This window comes from Mus caroli, chromosome 14, assembly GCF_900094665.2.
Source record: "Mus caroli chromosome 14, CAROLI_EIJ_v1.1, whole genome shotgun sequence".
Lineage (NCBI taxonomy): Eukaryota > Metazoa > Chordata > Mammalia > Rodentia > Muridae > Mus > Mus caroli.
Genome location: NC_034583.1, coordinates 91964889 through 91990223, shown reverse-complemented (window position 1 = coordinate 91990223; position 25335 = coordinate 91964889). Strand labels below are relative to the sequence as shown.

Here is a 25335-nt window from a genome sequence, read left to right as displayed (position 1 = left end):
TGCTTCTCCAGGCTGACTCACTTTACTAAAGTGTCAGTCCTAGTAAAATATTGCTCCAAACCCCACATACATGGTGCACAACACAGCCGCTCTCTTCCTAACATAAGCCTTAGCCAACTGAACGGCAGTCCATCTTCCAAGACCCCATAGCCTCTCCTAAGGTCAAATTCTCTCTTTAATGTCCTTTGTTCTCTGCTTGCATGGCAGTTCTTGGATTATTTAATTGGTCCTTCAACTGGCTACTTTTCCTACTGTGGAGCTTTTACTTTTTGTCTGGTAGCATACTAAAGCACTTTACAAATATGATCTTACTCAAATTCTCATCAAAAAGAAAAACAAAAACAAAAAAAAACCTACAGTCTCCTTGCCTGTGCATGAGACAAAAGGAACACTGGGTACCCAAGGTCACCAGTCGCAACAAATTAATACATTATCCTGTGGGGCTGGTAATCAAGTACTGCGTTGTAGCTCAGATGGACACCGAGTTCTATAGTTCTGTCCTTCAGTACCTTCCTCAGGCTGCGTGCGACCCCCTAGTACTGTTCCTCAGCTTATGGTGACCCCAACCCTAAAATCATTTCCATTGCTATTTCATAGCTGTAATCATGCTACTCTTATGAATCATAGTATAAATATCTGTGTTTCCCAGTGGTCTTAGGTGACCCCTGTGAGTGATCTGTTCGGTCTCCAAAGGGCTCACCACCCACAGGCTGAGAAGCACTGATCCAAGTTCTCGTACTGGGCTGAAATCCATGTGTCTACTAGTTATGGTCCTGCATCCTAAGAGAAACTTGTCTTACCTTCTCACCTTCTAAAGGCAGACATCCCCTTCACTCAGTCTCCTGTCCATTTGTCGTCAAAGAGAGCTGCCTTAGACTGAGTCCATCAGCCTCTCCTCCGGCCCCTCTATCTCTACACGCAGGCTTGGGACTGCATTGGGCCCACCTGGACCACTTAATATAAGCAGATTAGCAACCTCTGTCCCATCCTAACTTGGCCATGTGAAACGTTCCCAGTTTTCACGGTTTACAATGCATGCCACCTGAGAACCACTTTGACTAGAGCAATGTTTAAGCCTCCTTTAAGATAGGTTGTTCTATGTGCTAGATCCTTCCTTCTCGGTAACTCCAGGCTGGAATTCAAGGTGCTAAATTATTGCCAAGGTTTCATTAATAATGCTTACCTCAGAAAAGTAGGGTGGCGGGCTCTTAGTGAGAGCTTTGAAAAAAGAGATTGTAATGTGATTATATAGTGTGCAGCGCCTCTGGCATATAAGTGGGGAGTGAGTGGAGGGATAGCCCAGAACGTCACGTGTTACAGGCTTGATTTTTTTCTGTTGACATTGAAATTGCACAGCTAATTGGCATCATATGCTCCAGCAATACGCAGGTGTCCCTCATTCACATTTCACAAGAAGATATGTAAAATACAGCTGGACAAATTTAGAACAAAAATAAAATGGCTATAAGAGAATCTAAGTTATAAATCTGTCAGTGTCATAGATAAAGGCTTAAAATATAAATTAAGCTCATAGACCACATAAAATCATTCTGGGTTCCCATGACCTTTATTCCAACTAAAATGTAGTTAGCATCGATTCCTGATATGTCCTTTTGGAGTTGGGCCCATCTAGATCATTTTTGCAAATCTTTATTTTTTTAATTTGTTTTTAAGCTGTATTTAAATTGGACAAACTGAATTATCATGACTCAGCCAAATATAAGACATTTTCCTATAAATATTGATGAAAACTTAAGGGTCATAGGAATTGGCAGGGCAAAGGTTCAGGAATTGTCACTGGCAAAGCACTTATAGCTTATTATAACAAACTTTCAGTTGTTTTTTTAACACATAACGTCTACACTAGCAGAAAACAGGAAAAAAACTTCATGTATCTTTGTGCTTTTTTTACTTTCACTCTTAATGCTAGATAGAATGTATAGCTTCAAGGTATCTAAACTATGGTCACATCCACTAATCTATAGCCAGAGAAAGCCTGTCTATAGAAAATGAGGTTGCTGATTCCCAATGAGAATCAGGAAATCAGGCAAAGACATACCACTATGCAAAACAGCATAACAGGATAAAGAAAGGAGAAAGAGAGGGAAGAAAGAAGTCAGCTAAAACTCACACAGAAATTCATAACACGACTCTAGCCACATCTTCACGCTTCATGGTTGTACACTTGTGAAACGTGTGCTGGCTACTTTATGTCAACTTGACACAGCTATAGTCATCGAAGAGGAAACCTTGATTGAGAAAACACCTGCACAAGATCAAGCTGTAGGCAAGTTGGTAGGACTTTTCCTAGTGATTGATGAGGGAGGGCCCAGCTGATTGTGGGTGGGGCTACCCCAAGACTGGTGGTCTGGCTCTCTACAAGAAAGCATGCTAAGCAAGCCTTGGGGAGAAAGCCATTAAACAGCACCTTTCCATGGCCTCAGCTCATGCCTCCAGGTTCCTGCCCTGTTTGAGTTCCCTGACTTCTTGGAAGATGAACAACAGTATGGAAGTTGCTTTGGCTATGGTGTTTCATCACAGCAATAGTAACACGAAAGTCAGAGCACTAACATGCTAATGACTTTCTCAAGTACTTTCTAAGCAGATGAAGTCAGGGCAGGAACTCAAACAGGGAAGGATCCTGGAGACAGGAACTGATGCAAAGACAATGGAGAAGTTGGACTGGCTTGCTTCTGTGGTTTTGTTCAGCCTTCTTTCTTAAAGAATCCAGGACCACCAGCCCAGGGGATAGCACCACCTACCATAGTCTGAGCCTTCTCTCATTGATCACTAATTGAGAAAATGCCTTACAGATGGATCTCACGGAGTCATTTCCTCAACTGAAGTCTCCTCCTTTCAGAGGACTCAAACTTGTGTCGAGTTAACATTGCACTAGCCAGGAGTGTCCCTAAATCAGAGACAGAGCTGCAGATGAGCTGCAGAGATGCCTTGCCACAACTGTGGAATCAACTGTTTTAGGCCATGTTGATTCAAAATTGTGTGATCCAGACCTGAGGTGTCCAGGGAATGTTTGCTGTGCAACTTGTTGCTTTAAATTGGGTCGGTCCAGGTCTAGTTGCTCTCTCTAGGTGAGACCCTTTCCAGATATGTTCATCAAGTATTCAGGTTACAATTTAGAATAGAGACCTGAGTATTCAGGTGCAGAGTCCTAACTCACGGTGTTCTGGTTCTTTTGCTATTTTACCATGCCCTATATTTCTCTCTCTGGTTTTGGAACCAGACCTGAACCTGTTCTTGGCGAGAATAGTATTTGCTTGCACATGCGAGAGTCTGAGTTCCATCTGTAGTGGACATGTGTCTGCTTCCTGCCAGGATGATTATGAAATAAGTTTCTAATACAGTAAACAATCCCCTAACTAAATGCTTTCTTCTATAAGAGCTGTCTTGGTCACGGTGTCTCTTCACAGGTATAGTACAGTGGCTAAGATAGTCTGTGGAACCTATCACAGTGGGGTCTGGGTGAACATGGCTGGGGTCTTCCGTTTCTTGCCCTGGAGCTAACTAACTTCCTTCTCGGTGGTGTTCTCTGCCACGGAAGTGCACTGGTAAGAAGATAAGGCTCAGCAAGCAGTTCCATGGAGGAGAGAGGCAGTCTGTGGGTGAGGCACTGCAGCAGATGGCATTTGTAGGACAGATAGATTTCTTCAGATCCATAAATCACAGGTATTATAAGGAGGGAATAGCAGTGGCTCCCTAACAAGACAAAGCTAATTCTGCACTTCTTATTCAGGAGTAAGAGGGGGAAAACCAAAGGCTGTAAAAAAGTGTAAAGACACTGACTGGGATATAAAAATGTCAAGAAGCTGGAATGTAGTGCATTTTAAAAATTCTATCTATCTGTATGTCTGTTTTATTCACATGTGTATGTGAATGCATGCCAATGTATGTATAGATGTGCATGTCCATGCATGTGTACACATGTACACCACAGTATATGAAATCAGAGGATAACTTAACTACGAAGTGGACCCAGGGTAGAACTCAGGCCATCAGACTTTGTGGCAAGAACCCTTACTCACTGAGCCATCTTGTCAACCCAACCTCAGACCATTAATTGCAGACCCTGAGGTCTAGCACACTTGCCCCACCTTAGGGTTCTGACATCTGTAAATTAAATTGTTTCCTGTGTTTTCTCATCTCAACCTTCTTCATCAAATACAAACAGGGCAAGTACAAAGCTTTGAGGTAAATTGCCAGTAGTTCTGCTTAAAGTTTCCATAAGTTTAAACATTCTGACTTCTTTAGCAGCTATTTAAGCTTGATCCATAGACACAATCACGGAGCCTGTTTTCGTCCATTTCAACTATCCCAAGGCCCTGGGAGCATGCATCTTGCCAGAATTAAATTAAAGCAGAGGCACCAAAGGGAAAGATTAGTGGTATAAATACATAAAATAGTCATAAATAAAGTGGCCCATCCAGACTCTCCAGAGAAAGAGAATCAACAGGGTGGATATAGAAAAGGACTTCTTGGGTCAGTCAAATGTCTCAGGCGGTAAAGGTGCTTGCTGCTAACCCTGACAACCATCTGAGTTCAAGCCCATGATCTTACCTCAAAGAAAAGAAACACCTCCTGAAAGTTGTCATCTAACCTTCACAAGTGTGAACTCACACACACACACACACACAAATAAATAAATAAGTAATAAAAAATAGATGTTAAAGTGGAGGCTGCAATGTCCCAACCTGGAGACCCAGGAGAGTCCATGCCATTGTACTATTCCAAAGTAGGATGACCTGGAGGATAGGAAAGTTGACTGATCCTTCAATTCAATCCAAAGGAGGAAAAGCCTGTGTGGCTGCTCAGGCAAGCAGAAAAGCTCCCTCTCCATAGAAAGGTCAGCCTTCTTCGGACCAGCCTTCCACTGATGGATAGCAACTGATGGATAACAACTGATGGATAGCAACTGATGAATAGCAACTGATAGATAACAACTGATGGATAACAACTGATGGATAACAACTGATGGATAAGGCCCACCCCCATCCGCTTTCCTTAATTTACTGACTCAAATGCTAATGTCATCTAAACACACACTCATAAGCAATGCCAGGAATCCCAGCTGACCAAATATCCAGGCATCCCTTATCACAGTCAAGTTAATACAGAAAACAAGCCATCACAGTAACTGAAATATTCAACCGGCTTTCCCTCTCCCTAAGCTCCTTGTAGTCTGATCCTCGAGTAGCCACACTAACATGAGCTAGCAGCTTTATTCAGATAACACACGCCACCCATTGAAAACACACAGTGCACTGCTTCTCATGTATACTCACGGATACTGTGCACCCACAACCACAGGAACCACTAACCTGGGAACAACAAATTACATTGTTCTCAGAATATCTCCTTAGACTCCTAACTATGCCAGTGAGGCTTCCTGCAGTCTGGCTTACCCACATCTCCGCACACCAACAGACCTAAGTCTTTTATAAACATACCCTCCTCTCTTCCTTAGATCTGGAAACCTCCCACCCGCCTAAGATCAGTCCTCCAGCCACTTCACGCAGGCCCCTCTTCAGTATCATTATCCACTTACATCCCTTTCCCCAATAACTGCTGGCAACTAAGGCAGTCCCTGGAATTATTAGCATGTATCAAACATTATTCATCCGCAGTATCCTGATGCGGCTCTCACCTCACTGCAGGGAATGCCGGCTCCCAGAGAGTCTCAGCCTTCTTGGTAGCCTTGTCCCAAGTGTGAGAAAGTGGCCTGACCTCACAGTAGGCATTCAGTAAATGTTTCCAGGAAGGGAGGGCCTTCCTGAAACTTATCAAGGGACCAGTGCCTCACATTGGTTTCAAACCTTCCATTCTATTTCTTAGCAACCTCATTTGCTCCCCAATAGCAAATTTCTACGTAGCGCAAATTACCTTAAAAGGGGCTGCTCCAAGTTTATTTGGATGAAACTATGAGATAATCCTACTCGGATACTGAATCAATTGGGGTTTTTTTTTTTTGGATTAATTATTTTTCAACTCCACAAGATAGAGTATTGGTTTAGCAATTCTAATTCATTAAAGTTATGAAAGAAAAAAGAAGGTGCCCCCAAGGCAGAAACTTGACATATAAATGTGGATCTCAGACTTAAAAAACGAGCAGGTTTGGGAGCTCTGGGGAAGCGCTCCTGAACTTGTGCCAGCAGGTGATTAAGAAATTGTGGTTGGAAATCAAACAGGAGTTTCCTGCTTTGCTGCACTACATCACTGGGTATCAGCAACAACTCAGGGGACCTATGCAATGACTCAGAGGGTAAAGGTGCTGGCCCTGCAAGCCTGGCAACCTGAGGTCAATGCCCAGAGCCTAGAGAGGTGGAAGCAGACACCAACTCCAATTCTACAGTTGTCCTTTGAGTGTATACCCACGCACACACACACACACACATATAAATAAAACAACTCAAGGTTGATGGCAAGTTTTAAATTTTCATCCGTGATGACGCTTGTCTTTTATTGAAAGGAGGAGAGAAGCAAGGAGAGAAGGCTTTGTAAGCAGGTCACCCACCATGGCCGTCTTCATCCACCACCTCTCTAGAAGTACTCAGGCACCCTATCATTTATAGCTAACGTTTCTTACCAACAAGATGGCCGTCACACATGCCCTGGTCAATAGATCCGATGCAGGGACTGTTTCAAAACATAGATGGCAATCCCCAGCAATCCCAGGGAAACATCATTACCAAAATGCATCAATTAACATAAAACCACGGAAAACATTTTTCATTCATCTCATTTTTAGTAGATGCTTAGCTTTTATGCTGTAATTTCTTACATGAGTAAGCAATATTGTAATATTACTACTGCCATATTGTTTCCATAGAAGATGGAATCCCCAGAGCTTTACTTAGTGCTGCTAGGATTACAGAGAAACAGTGAATATCAGTATATGAGAGGCTAGTGGGCATTTGAGACAGCCTAGGCTACATTATGACACTATCTCAAGAGAGAATAAGTAAATATCTGTTTTGAATGTGACTGACAATAGAGCCATTTTAGCATTTAAGTCAGTTATATGACTTGTAAGTGTGGTTTGTGGTCCCTCAGGAAATATTGCTCATTGTAGTTTAATAATGAAGCAATTTGCCAGGTGTGGGTGTGCGGTCCTTCATTCCCAGCACTCGGGAGGCAGAGGCAGGTGGATCTCTGAGTTCAAAGCCAGTATGGTCTACAGAGTAAGTTTCAGGATAGCAAGGGCTGGACTTCTGTTTCCAAAAACCAACATAATAGATGATGATGATGATGATGATTATGTGAATTTAACTATTTTAATCAATCTTATTACTATCTTCTAATATTCATTGTCTCTATTTGGAAATGAGTTAGAAACAGAGAGATTCGTCTTTTAACTCAATGGAGTATCAAGATCTGATACAATAGACATAAAACTGATCTATGGTGGCGATTTGAGAGAAATAAAATTGAAAGAGCATGAAACCTCATGGACTCACAGAACCTACATTAATTATCAATTGTGGTGAAATAATAACCTGAGAATGAAGCAGAGCTGAGCATGAGCAGACAGCCCGTCATGGTGGCGGCTGGCTGTCTCCCCCTCCATATCTTCCCCAGCTTATAAATGTTTATCTCTATCCCTCTGAAGATGGAAGATGGGGAACACAGCTGTCAGAATCACTAGTCATATTGACTTGCAATCAAACAGGCAAGGATGCACAAGTCAAAGAGAATCCACTTTCCACATGTTCTGAGGTAGTACTGAGAACTCAGAGTCATTTCCAAAATCAGCAGAAAACAAAAGATGCCCAAGGAGAGGACAGATCCCTGGAACCTAAGTAACTGTTTCATCTTGCTACTATATAGACACGTAGACTTCTTAGGCTCTGATGTGTTTTCTGGGTTGGTTGGTCCCTAGGTTGGTTAGGAGGTAGGTTAGTTTTGTTTTGTGTGTTTGATTGCTTGTGAGCTTTGCTGAGGAACACATGGAACCCAGAGCCTTAGATATGCTAGGGAAACATTGTTATACATCCCGTTCCAATGTTTTCTGTCCTTAAACACTAGAGTATGCCCATGAATGCACCTGATCGTTATAACCAAGGAGATAATGCCTGTGAGCCCCACACAGGTGAGTGGTTAGCCAGGAGTTCCTTAAGAAGGCAGTTATTTGCAGAAGAGGGCCATGGTCAAGGGCATTCGTTTCCTTTAGCTCATTATATCGGTACTTCTTGAATTGTAGGAGAAAACAAACAAACAAACAAAAGCATCATTGCCTACAGATTTTCACTCTTCCCTGAGAAGAAAATAAAAGAGGTGGGTGATGGTACAGAGAGTCAGTCCACACCTAAGAGCAGCAAGGTAGCCAGGTCACCTTGACAGCAGGTTCCCAGGTCAAGTTTGCACGGCTTCTGGAAAAGAACAAGCTGAGGCAGGCACAATGAGGCTCCACTGAGTCACACCATTCCTGATGACCGCACCCAGTGCACACGAGAGTGAAGGATAAGGGTGACAGTCACACAAGCACACATCAACTCAGAAAGGACCGGGCCTGCGCTGTCCCTGGACCAGCCATGACAGGCAAGAGAAGTGAACACACCCAACAGTATCCACTAGCTGGGATCTCTGCCTGTTTCCTCCAATGAGGAGTCTGCCTTCTCAACTTCAATCCCCACCCCCTTGTCCCAATTCTGCCCTTAAGAGTTAACACTATTGGGCTAGATAGTTTGAAGTTGGCCTCATACCCTCTATGGAGCCTAAGCAGGCCCTGGCTGAACTCAAGATCCTCCTGCCTCAACTTCCTGAGTACAGGGATTATAAGGATGAGCCCCATGCCAGCCAAGAGCACAAAGGTAATTCTTTACACCAGGCATGTTCAGTTCAGACCCTACTTTCAAACAGATTTGGACACACCAAGAATTTTTCCATGGAGCCCACATATTCAAGCAAATAAGTCCGGCAGCATGTTCTTCCCAAAGGGAAATCACAATTGAAATGGAAAAGGGGCAGAAGGGAGTGGGAGATGAAGTCCTCAGGCCGAGTCGGTCACATGATCCTTGTAGGAAAAGCCTGGTGCTCACCACCTTGCTTCTTCAGCTAAGTAGTTCTCAACTGGGGATGGTTTTATCTCCTAGGGGTGAGTGGCAATGTCAGACTTGTTTAGTGGTCACGAATGATAGAAAAGTGCTTTATCCTCTGGTCAGTCTCAGAGGCTGCAACGCCACTAAAGAAAGTTCCGTGCGGCCGGGCGTGGTAGCGCCACGCCTTTAATCCCAGCACTCTGGAGGCAGAGGCAGGTGGATTTCTGAGTTCAAGGACAGCCTGGTCTACAGAGTGAGTTCCAGGACAGCCAGGGCTATACAGAGAAACCCTGTCTCGAAAAACCAAAAAAAAAAAAAAAAAAAAAAAAAAAAAAAGTTCATTGCACAAGGTAGAGCTCTCCATAAAGCATTAGCTGCCCCTGAGGTCAGTGGTGCTGAGGGGGAGAAACCCTGATTTACTTACAGTTTACAACTGGATTTGTATACAAATGCACTGTCAGGTGTTCTACATGGCTGAAGGACTCAGGGTTACCAACTTCCTGGCTGTTTCTCCACATATTGTGTTTCCTATACTCTAAAGGATCCGATGGTAAACATTATTCTGCTTCAGCGGCTCTTTTCACCAGCAGGATATCTTGCCTGTGCCTTGGGGTTTTACTTTGTTGTTGAACATTTTTTTATTCCCACATTGTTGGTGTTGAGTTTCGGTACGTTGAACATACCCACACTAAGCACCACATAGTTATTTGGAAGATACGGACTAACTCCTGGGTTAGTTAGTTAGATTTTTTTTTTCTATTTTAAACAGTTTTGTAATTAATAGAAAGCAGAGAAGAAATAGGAAGAATGTGATTGTTTATGAAATAAGATTTGATCAACTAAAGGTCATTGCCCTCAAACTAGAGTTTGACCCCAAAGACCTACACAGTAGGCAAAAAACAACTAGTAAAAGTTGTGTTTTGAAGTCCACACTCAGACCATGTATGAGCCCCCCACACACACACACACATATGTTAATTAAAGATAAACACATTTAAAACTTAGTCAGGTGAGACCAGCTTTATCACTAGAACACATAAGAGAACATATTCTCTGACCTTCTAAAGAAAGCAATTGCAGGAATGTTTCAGTTGCTTCTCTTGCCACTCTTCCTAGCTCAGAACATACTCCATGGTTTGCTCACAGGCTAGTCTACAAGGGAAAGTCCATTGCTTTTTGTTTAAAAGCTAAACAGATGTAATGCATAGCTCCCACAAGCTGAAAAAGTATGGCTAAAAAAGACTTAAGAAGGAGTCATGGAAGAAAGGACAGGAAACACTGCAACTCCTCAGCTTACATTTTCTCCCAGAAGTCCTGTCAGCAGTTGACATATTTGGTGCATCTCCCCTACACAAACACCCTTCCCAGAACACACTTCAACCTTCAAACCTCTGCTGAATGAAAGCAAGGCCTTGGGGCACTCCCCTCTACCCAAACAACGGTTTTCTCCAAGGAACTCACTCTCAGGATTGCTGATAACCAGAGGGAGAAAGGCCTGGTCCAGTCAGAAGTTTCTGAACCTCAGATAAGAGATGCCAAACCAAGATTCCTGCTGAGAACAGCCCAGGAATGAAGTAAGCTGAGCTGGCGTGTTTATGGTTGAACACTGGCTTACCACAAGAGGCATCTGATAGATCCTCAAAATAAACTATCTTCACCTGACTTGGCTTGAATGCATCTCTAGGCTTCAATACTCAGAAAAGCCTTGTGCTGAAAGCTGGCATAATCCAAACGAAGAGCTCGAGAGGCAGACACCTGACAGTGACCTCTCTGTCTCTGTCTCTCTGTCTGTCTCTGTATGTGTGTGCCTGTCTCTCTAACTCTGGGTGTGTCTCTCTTTTTCTCTGTGTTTCTCTCTGTCTGTCTCTCTCTCTCTCTCTCATACACACACACACACACACACACACACACACACACAGAGGCAAATCATCTAACTAAGAAGGCTTTTTGACTGTGTCAACATCAGTTTCCTGGCCTGGACTTTGTATCTGAGTTGTCTCACTGAGGAATATTACGATACTAGAGAGGCCCTCTTTATGCGCCCTAGAAACCTACATTTATTTCCAAGTACACAATTATCAACTAAAAACATTTACCTATGTACCTATGTTTCCTAGGGCTATCACAACAAAATATGAACACCTCCTGGCTTAAAGCATTAGAAATGAACCTATGTATTGTCATGGTGTTCTGAGGCAGGAGTCCAGTATCAGTTAGGAAACTCTGGCTTCCTGTGAAGTCTCTGCAAGTCTCCTCAGGCCCTTGCGGGATGTTGGAAACTCATCAGCAATCTCTGGGGTTCTTTGGGCTGTAGTGCTCCACCTCAAACTCATCTTCATATGGTATTCTACCTCTATGTATATCTCCTCACAACCACCATTCCTTAGGGACACCTCTCAGATGAGGGGCCCACTCTACCCTGAAATGATCTCATCTGGACCAATCACATCTGTAAAAATCATATGCCTAAAATACATTCTGGAGTACTGGGGCTTAGAACCTTTGTAGGTATTCTGGGGCAGGGACAATGCCCCTTCAACCTGTAGGCCTACTCCACCAAAGACTAAATTCTAGAACCTGTTAAATTCTACAATGAAAACATGGTTCATTACTTGTTTAACAAACTCTTTTATCTCCTGTATGCGACAGTCACTGTGTTGGGTTCGGTGAACATCAATGTCAGTACATGAAAAGTCTGGCCTGGATTACTCAATATTCTTGTCCAAATGCCAAACACCTCGGCCTCTTCCCTAAGAAACTCCTTAAGGAGCAGCGCAGTGTCGCTCTGCTGGGTGTTCATCTAGTGTAGTGCTCTGTTGCACACTTGCCTTGGGGTACCTTCTTGCTCATCTTCTAATTGATTAATCTGTGTGGCTCTCCTTCCCTGACATGAAAGTCAGAGTCCATACAACTCAGTCCTCTCTTACAACACTCCATGCTAGAAAAATTCTCAGCCCAACACCCCCCCCCCCAGCATCTGTTCAAAGAAAGAACATCCACGCACTAAAGATTCACTTATCAAACTCTTGCCCATGCCTTTCACCCTTTCCAGATGGACACTGGGGCTCTACTGCACGTGTTCTGTGATAACCGTTGTGACAAGTCTCAGCTGGCAGATGAGGCACCATGCTGGCTTCGAAGCAATTGGGCTTAGCCCACTCTGTTGCTGACATCACTCTTGCACATCCATAGCCCAGTGAAAGTGCTCACTGCATTGTGCTTAGGAAAGCATTCTATTTAGTACAGAGGAAATGCATTCCGTCTTGGCCTCTAAAGATAAAATCCAAACTGGAGAGAATTTTTGATGCTTGAAATAGAAATACTTGGAGAGGGTTTGGGGCTTAAAAATAAAATGCATTTGTGCTTGCATCTAATCATACAATCTTAAAACTGAATAAACCCAACAGTAGCCAACAGCAACACACACCACAGTTCAAGCATTCTAGATTCTTGGGGTGTGTTTGAGATCAAAGGCTAATTTCATTTAAAATGCCTGTAATTGATCCAAGAAATGAAAGTTCAAAATCAAAAAATTAAACTATCTAAGAATAACTCAGGTCACTGGAAAAGATAGTGTAACTCAATACAATTCATATATCTATTATTATAGAGGTTGCTTTATAAGTCGTTTTCATATAAAGCATATTTATTTTACTAAACTGATCTGGAAAGACTTCAGGGACACATTCCTTTAATGTTATTCTTTGAATAATTGGAAAAATATAAAATTTTATATGTGTGTGTGTGTGTGTGAGAGAGAGAGAGAGAGAGAGAGAGAGAGTGTGTGTGTGTGTATATATGCATGTGTGTGTGAAATGGGATTTTTACCTAACCAAATTTAAGACAGTACAAATTACGGGTCAGCTCCACATTCATGAAAGATCTATCTAGACCAGAGGCAACTTGATTAGAGAGAAAGAGTCAGTACTGGAATCAGTCATCCTGAGAACTTTGTATGCATTTCTAATTTTCAAAGAACTCTCAACACTTCACTCCCTTGCTCCCAGACAAATATTTTCCAATAATAAATACTTGGCCAAAGTTAGCCCTGTCAAGGTTTTAATGAACTTTTGATACCTCCAATAAACCAAGAAACTGCAACATAGCTATCTGTGGTTACCCAGGCCATTAACCACAGATGTAAATTCATGAAAGGCAAAAAAAATACATAAATAAATTAAATAGATTATTATAATAGCATCGAATAACCCATAGATAATTAGTTTGGTTTTACATTCCAGTTATTATATACTTTGAGATCTTTTTAACTGACTTCTGTCAGCAGATTTCTTTTTATTGCTTTTAACTTAATTATGTGGTAGAGGATAGGTGTGCAGGAGTACAAGCATCCTCAGAGTCTAGATGAGGGCGTCAAAGCCCTTGGAGCTGGAGGTACAGGTGATTGTGAGCCACCTGTCATGGGCACTGGGACCCTGTGCCCTTAACTGCTAGACCATTTCTCCATCCTACCAGTATTGATTGACGAGGCTTATTAAATCATCTGGAAATTTCTTCATCAATTTTATTTCATTAGAAGTTTGCCCAAAGGTATTGGCTCATGTTACCATTAGTGTCCATAGTGTCTTAAACATCTAAATAACCACATGATAAAAGTGTGTAATATTTCTTAATATTTAAAAAAAAATAAACCTTCAATATAAACAGGCTGAGGGTTAGAATGCTTGCCTAGAAAATGAAAGGCCCTTGGTTCTATCCCTAGCACCACAGGACATAATCTTAATAGAAATAAGGCAGGAGGCTCCTGAGAATCCCCAGTGCTACTTTACACAATGTGACCCTGACACAGAAGGTAGAGTCACTGTACATCAATAGGAAACATGGCACACCATAAGACGGCTGGCGAGCCTTGATTATCCTGCAGACACACTTATGAACCTCATGCTAAGTGAGCATAATACATGAGCCCGAAGCAGCAGAAACACAACAGCCAGGGAGCACCTGATACTCTCGGGAGCTGCTGTGGTCAGCAGAAAACATGGCATGCAGAGTTGAGTTGCAGGAAGAACAGAAGCAGCTCCCAAGCAACCTAGGGCAAGAGAGAAGGGAGGAAAGGCTACCCAGACTCTGAAGCATCGAAACCAACAAAGTCAGACAAGTTAAAACAACAGCTTCTGAACAGAAGGAAATTTTGAAGGGCACTTAAAAAGATGGTTGTCCGGACAGACAGGCACATACACACACACACACACACACACACACACCGGAGCACCCAGGGACTGGACCACCAACCAAAGAGTACACATAGAGGGACCCTTGGCTCTAGCTGCATATGTAGAAGAGGATGGCCTTGTTGAGCATCAATGGGAGGAGAGGCCCCTGAGCCTGAGGATATTCGATGCCCCAGTGTAGGAAGGCGGTAGTGGGTAGGTGGGTAGGGTAGTTCCCTCATAGAGGCAGGGGGAAAGGGTATGTGATAGGGGCTTTCCAAAGGGTAGACCTGGAAAGGGGGAAACATTTGAAATGTACATAAGGAAAATATCAAGAAAAAAAAATAAAGGAATCTAGAAACAACAACAACAAAAAAAGATGGTTGTCACTCCTTTTAAAGCAATAGTAACTATAGATGGAGAAGCCTACTTTAGCCACTTTCTTATATTTCAAAGACAGTTTTAAACTGATAGCATCCAAAGTCCTCGCTGCTAGGTGTTTTGAACTATATAATACATTATACTGTATGACAATATGAGAATGATACAACACTGCACCCAAAAATATGTACAGCTGTCATTTGTTAATTAAAAAAATAAAATGAAAAGGAGGAAAACTAGGTTTGAAGGTAAGGCATTACTTACCAAACCTGCTATTGGAGTAGACAGTCTATTGATCTTCTTAACGACGCCAGGTTTGAGCTTATTAATCAAGCTGAAAGCAAATAAACAAATAACACAGGCAATTACAAAGATGTCACTGTGGTAAGAGTGTTCTTTGAAATGGTTTCAAAAATCCTGAGGAGCACAGCTCTGATCCCAAATGTGTCGTACCGAGCCAGAGGCCCATGAGAAAACAAACAACTAAACAAGCAAACAAACAAATAAGACAAAATAAAGAACGTCTCTGGACAAAAGGGTGGGAGGATTCTTTGGATCACCCTTCTTCTATATCCAAAGCCCACTGCTTTAGAAGTCATTTCACATGTATTAAACAGAGGCATAATTTGGTTCCATTTCAACATGCAGTAATTAAAAAAAAAAAAAAAAAAAAAAAAACCTTCATCCCAATTCCCTTCACTTGGCCCTAAGAATACTTTTTCCCTATTCATAATTCTCAAAGGGATTTTTCTTGTTTTCTCATCTGGGTCCTTGTTTTGAAAGATGGCCTCTAACCCATACCATTTCACATACAAAGGGTGCCAAGGAGCTCAACCAAATAATTGACTATTTCTTACTGGTAACTCATTCGTGCCCATGACTGATTGCTTTGTTACCAGAGTGGAATGACTGGGTGGAAGTTAAATGTACCAGAACTCCTTCACTTTACCCTGGAATCTAATACTGAGCACTTTTCAGTTAATAGGACACACACTGCAGAGATAGCTATGTCTCTGTCCACCAAAGCATTAGAAATGTCTCTATACAACAAAGCAATAGAAACTTTGACAAGCACGCTGATGATATGATTCTGCGATTCTGCTTCTAAATCTCAACCAGTCTGCATTCATTCTTTTTATTCACTAATACAATGCCAGACAGCGTAATAATTTAATACTACAATGTTTTCCCATTAATGTAAGCTTGGATAATTAATCATTAATCACTGTCACAGAGCAGTGTTTTGAAATAGTGAAAAAACAATTCTATTTAACAATTCATCCCTCAAACAAGCAATTCTTTACTCTGTGATGAGGTCCAACAGCAAAGCAAAGAAGGACATGGAAATAAAATCATCTACTTCCCTGGCATCTCCTTTGCAATAGACACTTATTGTGGAAGGGTGGGGGGTGCGCTGTCCTATGGAGTGTCACTCCTCCTACATTCCAGAGATTTCTATATACATTCAAGTATGCTAAGAATAAGAATAAAAAAAAAAAGACAAAAAGTCTCAACTTAATAGCCTTCAGAATGTTGCTCAACGGGATTCAGAATTACGGAACACTGGCTTATGAAGATTGAGCCTGGCAAACAAAAGTTGCTTTTCTGTTTTCATAGCCTGTTCACATAAAGATCTGTAGACAACTTCGTTACAGATACAACCACCCCCTTGGCTTTGGGACTGGGTGTCTGGGAATGGAACTCAAGGCCTCAAGTGCACTAGCGGAGAACTTTACTCTGGAGCTATACTGCAGCCCCAACTCCTCAGCGTTAAGTCAGCCCCTCAGCTGGGACTCTGTGAGTCCTAACTTCTGAAGTGTGCATTGTGAGCCATTTAAGAAGCCCCTTTCCTTCTCTGACCACACCACTTTCCTTCATTCAACAACTGAGGAGCTAGAAAATAATTAAACAGACAATAACAAATGGCAACTGTATATTAATCCCTAGAGTTTTCCCCTCTTGACTGACTGCTTCCATAACCCTGGTATTTCTGCATTTCTATGACTGTCAGCAGTGCCTAGGAGAGCTAATACATGACACATTGCTTGACAACAACACAATTCTGACATAGTCATTCAAACAATCTCTACGGTTAGTTATTGGCCACTCCCTTGACAGTGGTAATTTTTTTTTTAGTGTAGTGTTTTCCTGAGACTGTAATCTTTCAATGACATAACTTTGAAGCTAATATGAACAGGAGTCACATAGCATCTCGGGAAAGGCTGAGCACCGTTGTCCTTTCAGAGGGAAGGGTCATAAACTCCTGCCTCACCCACTGAGTCACTGGTGACCTGGTCTCTGTTTACACGTTGACACGATTTATCACTTCTGACATATAGTGTCAGTAATTTCAAGAGCATTTCTATTCAGTTTCTGGAATGAATAATCAAACAGATTACTGTCAGTGAACAAAGGGGCAGGGTAAGTAAACAGCAAAGGCAGATACCTTGTGGTAAATTAACCAACTCCTTCCCCATTGGCAGATCTGGCCTGAGGGATGACTTAGAGACATATACACAATGGATTAGCCTCCCCTTCCCACTCCTCAACCTTCTTGTACATGTGCAAACACGGAACTACTCCCAAGGAAAAATCCAGCACTCTGGAGAGCACACACTCACTCTCGAGAAAACTCTGAGTCACTAGAGGAAAACGCTGCTTTATTTCATCCATCACAAGGCTCACAGTTATAAACACTTGGCTGAGGAGGAAATGAGCATACAGTTGTGACAAATACCGAGCATGCAAATCACTTGGTGAGTTATGAATTATGATTCTCAAGGAAGAACTCTGAGGATATTCTCTTGCAAGGATAAAAAAAAATGTTTTGTGAGATCTAAAAATAATTCCATGAATTTAAGCACACTTAATGGGATACAGGCAGGGTCTCAAGTTAAAGGAAATTCAAGTACCCGTGTATGGAAACACTCTGTTTTACAAACAGAAATGCTTTGCATAGTACGTGGTCTTGAATTTCACATGTGGACTTTCTAAAGGGACACTGACTTCAGGTCACTGGCTCTGAAGCAAGAATCAGATTACAGGATAAACTTCCAGATGCTCCCATGGCCTGTGTTCTTGGCCTGCAACCCTCTGTTCCATCCCTCCAGCCCCGAGTAGAATTATATCTTTATCCCTCTCAAGCCTTCCCTTCTATGGAGGAACAAACATAATTACTGCTTGCTTAGCACATCAGAGGGTTGTTCTTTTGGGAGGATTAAAACTAGAACACAAAATAACTTGGGGTACTCTCACGGTTACCTAACTAATTTTCTCAGCTTCTCCACTGCTATGGTCTGAGTGTTTGTGACTCTCCTAAAACTCCCATGGTTCAAGTAGAGGGCAGGGCCCTATGGGAGGTGGCAAGATCATGACTCTGCACCTCCTGATTGCAACTAGTGCCTTCAGTCAATAGGCCTTGCCCTTCTACTATGGGAAGTTGTGGTGACAAAGTAGCACTCATAAAGGACAAGATGTTAACTTACAAAGGAAGTGGGCCCTTACCAGACACCCAATCTGCAGTGGCCTTGAGCTTAGCCTTCCTAGGCCCCAGCACTGAGAGAAATAACTTCCTGCTATATGCAAGCTACTCATGTTCCGGTAGTTGTTACTGTAGCGCAAATGGACTGAGCTCTGTCTCAAGATGCCTACATTTCCTCCTTCATCCCTTGCTATTATCTATCCCTCCCCACTGTCCCCCTCCCCACTGTCCCCCTCCCCACAAAGGACTGTCCTTAGAACTACACTAGAGCATTGACTTCTTTCACAGACCTTTCTCTCTATAGATATATCCTGACTTCCCTACTTAGGCGTGACACACAGAAAGCCATCTATAAAACTTAACATGGCTCAGACATGAAAGGCTTTAAGAACCTGAATTGACATTCTACTGTTGGCTAATCTTAAAAAAAAAAGAAAAGAAAAGAAAAGAAAAAAAAAGTTCTATCAAACTTCATTTTCCCCCTTGATCAGAAAGCTCTTTATCCAAAGTACAAAATTCTGGGATATCTTTTTTACTTCCTGTCTTCAAAGATTTTCAAAAAAAGAAAGTGGGGGTAAAGTCATTCATGGAAGAATGTATTGATACATGGAAGGGATTGAGACCTATGGGTTTTCATATTAGCCATCCACTCAAGAAGCACATTTCTCACGTTAGTTGTTACAATTTGTACCACTGTTGTTCTAACAGCATAGATGCAAATCTGTATCTTTCACGTCACTTTTATGATTAGGTCTACTGTTTTTAATTTTTATGATTACTAAGACAAGGTTCCATGTAGCTCACTCAGACTGACCTCAAACTTGCTCTGCACACCCATGGGTGACTTCACTCTTCTGATTCCCTGATTTGTCAGCCCACCTGGATTAAGCACAACATGGGACTGAACTCAGACATTCGTGCAGAAAAGATGAGCACTCTATTCATTAAGCTATTATCTCCATGCCACATTTTGTTTTAAAAAGGCACAGTACCACTGGGGAGGCAGAGGCAGGCAGATTTCTGAGTTCAAGGCCAGCCTGGTCTACAAAGTGAGTTCCAGGACAGCCAGGGCTATACAGAGAAACCCTGTCTNCAGGCAGATTTCTGAGTTCAAGGCCAGCCTGGTCTACAAAGTGAGTTCCAGGACAGCCAGGGCTATACAGAGAAACCCTGTCTCCGAAAACCAAAAAAAAAAAAAAAAAAAAAAAAAGGGCACAGAAAAGATACCTAACTGAAGACACTAATATCTTTGTGTTGCTTGCTTGACTGACTGACTGACTGTCACTGATAGAGTATTGCTTTATTTGCTTACTTTTATTCCAGACAGGAATTCTGCTCATTAAACATTTGAATGCTTACTAAAGACAGCCCTGGGCAGGGCTCGGCCACAGAGCAAGCACATAAGTATGAGTAATTAGAGCAAAGCCCTGAAATCCATCTGATGTGTGTACACACACACACATTTGGTTCCTGTAACATTTTCAAAATCTGTGTTTTCTTTAAAGAAGTAGATTTGGAAAAAAAAAAAAAAAAAGAAAATCACTCTGCTTCAATGTTATAATTTGGGAGGGGGGGTGGTTTTGGTTTTGGTTTTGGTTTTGGTTTTGGTTTTGGTTTTGAGACAGGGTTTTTCTGTGTAGCCCTGGCTGTCCTGGAACTCACTTTGTAGACCAGGCTGGCCTCAAATTCAGATATCCGCCTGCCTCTGCCTCCCAAGTGCTGGGATCAAAGGCGTGCGCCACCATGCCCGGCTCATAATTTTTTTTAAACCAACAATACCAATTCTGTGTTTTCTCAGTTCCAGGTACATCAAACTGTATTGTTCTCTCCTGATTTGTCAAAGTTGGTCTGGAGAGTAAACCATCAGATACAGTCATCTGGCCTAGTTACTTTCAGGGGGTGTCAAGATTATAAGTCAATAGCTTCTTCTATGTTCATATTTTAAAATAAAAGCATGTCAAGTAGATAGTTACCATATTCTCGTAGGTAAGATAACCAGCATTTGTCATCTAACATTTAAGAGTATAAAAGCATTTGCTATTAAACTTTATGACTGCATTAGTGTATTCAAGCATAAGTGATTTTTAAAAGCTATGATTAACTTTAACAAAAGTAAAAACTTAACAACAAATGCTTAGGTGGGTAACCATGTGGAAGAACAGCAAGTCAAAAACCAATGTAGGTGTCATTTCTCTATTATGGCACTTGTACTGAGCCTCGTCGGTATGCTTGAAACCTGTTAGAGTCCAGGAAACAGCTAAATCATGTAACTTGCATGTAATGCATATGTTTTCAGGGCTCACCATTTGGTATTAGATAATCAATACGGGGGAGGGTGCTCTCAGCCGTCCTTAATTGCCTGTAGTCCCTTGCAGGTCCAGGTCCAGGCCCTGTGAGCTCTCCCTTTTTCCATGTTAGCATATCTATTATGTCATCCTTGTTTACTGCTGTCTTGTTTTGGCAGGAATGTTGGTGAGACTTCAGGGGTGTAGCTTTCCTGGCATTTCTAAGAGATGCAATCTCACAGCAGACTTCCTGTTCCTCTGCTGAGTTATATTTATCTATCTAAGAACAGCTAAGGAGATATATATATATATATATATATATATATATATATATATCAACAATTAAAGAAAACAGGCCATGAATTTGAGAGAGAACAAGAAGGAATAACTGGGAGTGGGTGGAAGGGGAAAAGGAAAAGAGGGAAATGATAAAAAAAAAAAACTTGAAATTAAAGTGTTACAAGGGCATGAAGCAAAGCTTAGGGACCCGACCGCAGATTCTTCCGACTCTGAACAGTCTCATGAATTACAGGCTAGTGGATTGAACACCAGGAACTTTTCTATACCATATCAGAACAAATAACATTTAGATGCAGACCCCACAAAGAAAACTCATGGATCACAAACCTTTTATTCCTAAGAGACAACACAGAAAGAAAGGGGGGAAAAAATCTGTGTAAGAGACAACGGACAGGCTAAGCTTCATTAAAATTCAAACTGTTCGTTCTCCAAAAGATGTTGACAGGGGAGTGGAAAGGTAGAATGAGAGAAAAATATGTTCAAGAGGCATACCTGTTGAGTCCAAAAACTAAAATTAGTAAAGAATTCTCAAAACTCCTCAAGTTTAAACAAAACAAGCCACTGATTGAAAATAGAAACAAAGACCTTAACAGTTCCATCAAATAAGTTGCACAGAAAATAACTATGAGGAAAAAAAAAATTCCACATGATAATGTCAGCAGGGAAATGGAAACTGGAAATAGCATTATTGCTACACCTACTAACCTCTAGGAAAGGCCCAAATCAGTATCCTGACACCAGCAAATGTTGGCAAGGACATAGAGCAACAGGAATGGCCATTCGTTGCTGGTGAGAGAAGAAAGCAGTCTAACACCTTGGAAGACAGTGTGCCGGATTCTTACGGAACTAAACATAGTGGTACCATATGAGCAGCAGTACCACTCCTCACTGGTTACCAAATCGGTTGAAAATGTGTGGCCACACAAGCAATTGCATGTGGATGTTTATAAAAGTCTTTTGTTGTTGTTTTGAGTCTCGGTTTCTCTTGGGTATCCCTGGGTGCCCTGAAACTCACTCTATAGACCAGACTAACCTTGAAGAGAAGTCTCATTCATAATTACAACAACTTTAAACCATCATGAAATCCTCACATATTAGGTAAATTGGGCTAAATAAACTGGCCCACTCAAAAAAATGGGATAACATTTGCTCTAAAACCAAAATGAGCTATAAGGCAATGTAAAGATATGGAAGCAAACTAAATTCATATTAGTAACTGAAAGAAACCAGTCTGAAAGGGGTATATATTGTACTATTAGATGGCTCAGGGATTAAGAGCACTGACTAGAGCCGGGCGTGGTGGCACACGCCTTTAATCCCAGCACTCCCACACAGGAATTGAACTCAGGACTTCTGGAAGAGTAGTAAGTGGTTTGTTTGTTTGTTTGTTTGTTTGTTTGTTTGTTTGTTTTTTTCAAGACAGGGTTTCTCTGTGTAGCGCTGGCAGTCCTAGAACTCACTTTGTAGACCAGGCTGGCCTCAAACTCAGAAATCCGCCTGCCTCTGCCTCCCGAGTGCTGGGATTAAAGGCGTGTGCCACCACGCCCAGCTAATAAGAAAAATTTTTACCAATTTTATGTTTCAGGTATTTGTTCTTAATATTTTCTATCATGAGAAGGCTTTAAAATGTTGCTCTTCCTCTACCTGTAGTCAAACTCCAAAAGAGAATGGTTACTGGGAAAATATTCTCTATATGATAAATGAATTAATTATGTTAATAAAACAGCACAAAGTCATTTAATAGGTGTTGCACAGTTGTTTCTCTGAGACTTGTTTAAGTTTCTATCCAAAGGTTCTTTTCCAGCTATAGAGCTTGATGCTACAACACAGACATCTTCTTGCTCTTAGGGGCACTAGGGCTGGGATCCAGGGTCTTGGGCACTCAAGCTGAAGGCCATGCTTTCCCACTGAGCTGTGCCTCTGAGATAGATCCATCATTTTAACAACGTTTTACATTATTTACTACTTTCAACAACAGCAGCGAAGGATCGCGTGGCACTCTAATTCTCACCAATGAAGGTAGAGATGTTATTATTTACAAATCACCATTTTCTCATTTGTCAAGAATTTGGTCACAGTCTTGGCTCATCTGCTTACTCAAAATTTCAAACTGTCTAGTTTATCCCAGAGTTATCGCCAGCTTTTTTTTTTTAAACCACTTTGTTACATACTACATCCCTATATAGAGTAAGGATTTTAAGTGACTCACAGCCAACCGTTTACCCAAATGCCACAAACTGACTGGGTCACCTCGTCTTCACTTACTCTCAGCTCTTCTGACATAAATTCTTATGAGATTATACTGCTGAACCTTTATTTTATCCATTTACCATGCATATTATTAAAAGTATTGTACTTAGACGATTTTGTCATGTGTTCTAATATCAGGACAGGCGATTTCAATACATTTTATTAACAGAATTTTTCCTATTCTTGCCTGTTTATTACTCTATGTAAGTGCTGAAATAATGACAAGTATTGGAAAAGTCTGGTTAGATTTTGTGAGAGTGTTATAATTTGAAAGGGAAATGATTCCCCTATAGGTATACACTTTGGGCTTGCTGGTCTGTTAATGGGCTATATAGTGCAATAACTGCAATCCTGGGACCCTTGGTTGACCACTGGATTAATCCCTCAATGGATTCTTAACATGATGACATTGTCAGGAAGTGATGATGAGTAGGAGGTGTGGTCTAACCTATGCCAATGTATCTGGTCCCCTCCTCATTTTACTCTGTGCTTGGCACTCTGGACAGGACCAGGAAGTGAGCAGCCCCTCCCTCTTGCTGCTAGGAAACCATAGCTTAGCACAGACCAGCAAGTCAACCTTGGATGGGAAGCCCTGAAGCAAAGGATGCAATTGTTTCTTTCCAGTTGCTTTTTCTTGGGGAACTTGTCACACAATGAGAAGCCAAAACTACAAAGTAATTGAAGAATGTTGGCCTCTAGAGAAAGTTGCTCATCACAGCAGGTGGTATTGACCTGGGGAGTTGCTTGTGAGTCATTTTCCTCCTTTATAAATTCAAGAGCAGAAACAGCAGGGGGAAAAAAAAGCCACCTTTTCCATCCCACCAAAACCTGTGGCCCTCCTCAGGCCCACTGCATAGATAGATGTCTTAGGGATTCCCTAGTCTCTGGCCTCTGTAGAAGTCCCCGACTCTAGCAAACAATCGTGTTCTATAAACATTAGTGACGAGCGACATAGTTCTCTATGTTGTCTACCGCATTAGAAGTCATTCTCCCTCTGCTAAGAGTGGTATCTGTATAACTATCTTATTCTTATTCTAGTGAATGAATCTTTCAAGACTGGACCTATTAGACAGGAAGAGAGTTCCAGAGGAAATATAAATACAGCCAGGCCCTCTCACAGCAACAGGTAAACATTTTGCTCCAGTTTTTCAAGCAACAAGCAAAGGACACTGGGGTTGGGAGAAAGACCTGGTAACACTGTGAGAAACTTCTCAGTGACATGAGCCATGTGCTCACCAAGGCATAAACTCAGAAGTTGTATGAAATGGCCAGCGGTGGCAGAGCAGAAACTTGGGACCATTCCAAAGAGGGGAACTACAGACTGAGTAACCAGCGACACACCCAGTGAGACTATCTTCAAACAAACCTTCTTACTTCACAGAGGAAGAAAGAATATTTTCCTCAGATGACTTCCAAGACTGCCACCACAAGATGAGTCACTGGGAGATTGCTAACTGATAGCAATACCTAGATGCTATGTGTTCAGAACACAGAAATAATTATGCCAGAGCCAGAGCCAGAGCAAATGGCGGCTGCAGATATTTATGTAGTGACAATTTTTTCTACAAATTTTAATATATGTAGTCTAGTAGTCCTTATGAATACTAACCAACACTAAAGAAATGAGAGACTGTATGGATATTGTGGATAAGACTCAAAAAGCCAAAATCTCCAAAGAATCTAGTGAATTTTTGTCATTAATTTAGCAAAAACTTTTTCTAAGGGGACAGGGGTTGGTTTTGTGCCCAATTCATTGTTAATAAAGCCAAGAGAATGTATGTCTAATATAAATAGTATAAGAGCTGGTTCGGTTGAAAAAATGCCTGCCTGCCTGCCTGCCTGCGGACCTGAGATTAGATCCTTAAGCACCCATGCAAAAAGCCAGGTGTTGGGGCCTCCTAATCCTAATACTGGAGGTAGAGACAAGAGATCCACGGAACTCATTGTCTAACCAGCCTCACCAAATCAGTCAACTCCAGATTCAAACAAATACAAAGACACTGGAGAGTAATAAAGAGAGTAGCTGATGTTGGTGGCTTCTACATGCCCATGGGAGTACATGTACACAAACACACACACACATACACACACACACACACTTTCAGCTTTCAACTCACTAAGTACCAAAGTCAAACTTGCTAGATCAAAAATTACTGCCACAAACACGCTCATTGCAATGGTCTATCAGCCTGCCAGTAACGCACAGGGCAGTGCTTGCTACTCAAATAGGCCTGCTGCCTGAAACAACAGTGCAGACAGAGGTTGTTTCTAACTTGAGTCTGAAATGAAAGTCTACTATCAGTGAAGTGAAAGCAGTTAAAAAAAAAATCTTCTCCATCACGGAGATACAAATTGGAAAAGATGAAGTCAAAATATCACTTTTTGCAGATGATATGATAGTATATATAAGTGACCCTAAA

The 25335-nt window shown here is 41.7% G+C and overlaps 1 protein-coding gene across 9 annotated transcripts in view; it reads right to left on the bottom strand.

The window, feature by feature from the left end:
* Positions 1 to 25335, bottom strand: part of Lmo7 (LIM domain 7) — a 206428-nt gene that overhangs the window by 109147 nt on the left and 71946 nt on the right. For all 9 annotated transcript variants that reach the window (XM_021181949.2, XM_029469225.1, XM_029469229.1 and 6 more), the window contains one exon: positions 14864 to 14933. In XM_021181949.2, coding sequence (XP_021037608.1) covers positions 14864 to 14933 — 70 coding nt within the window. The remainder of the gene's footprint in view (positions 1 to 14863; positions 14934 to 25335) is intronic.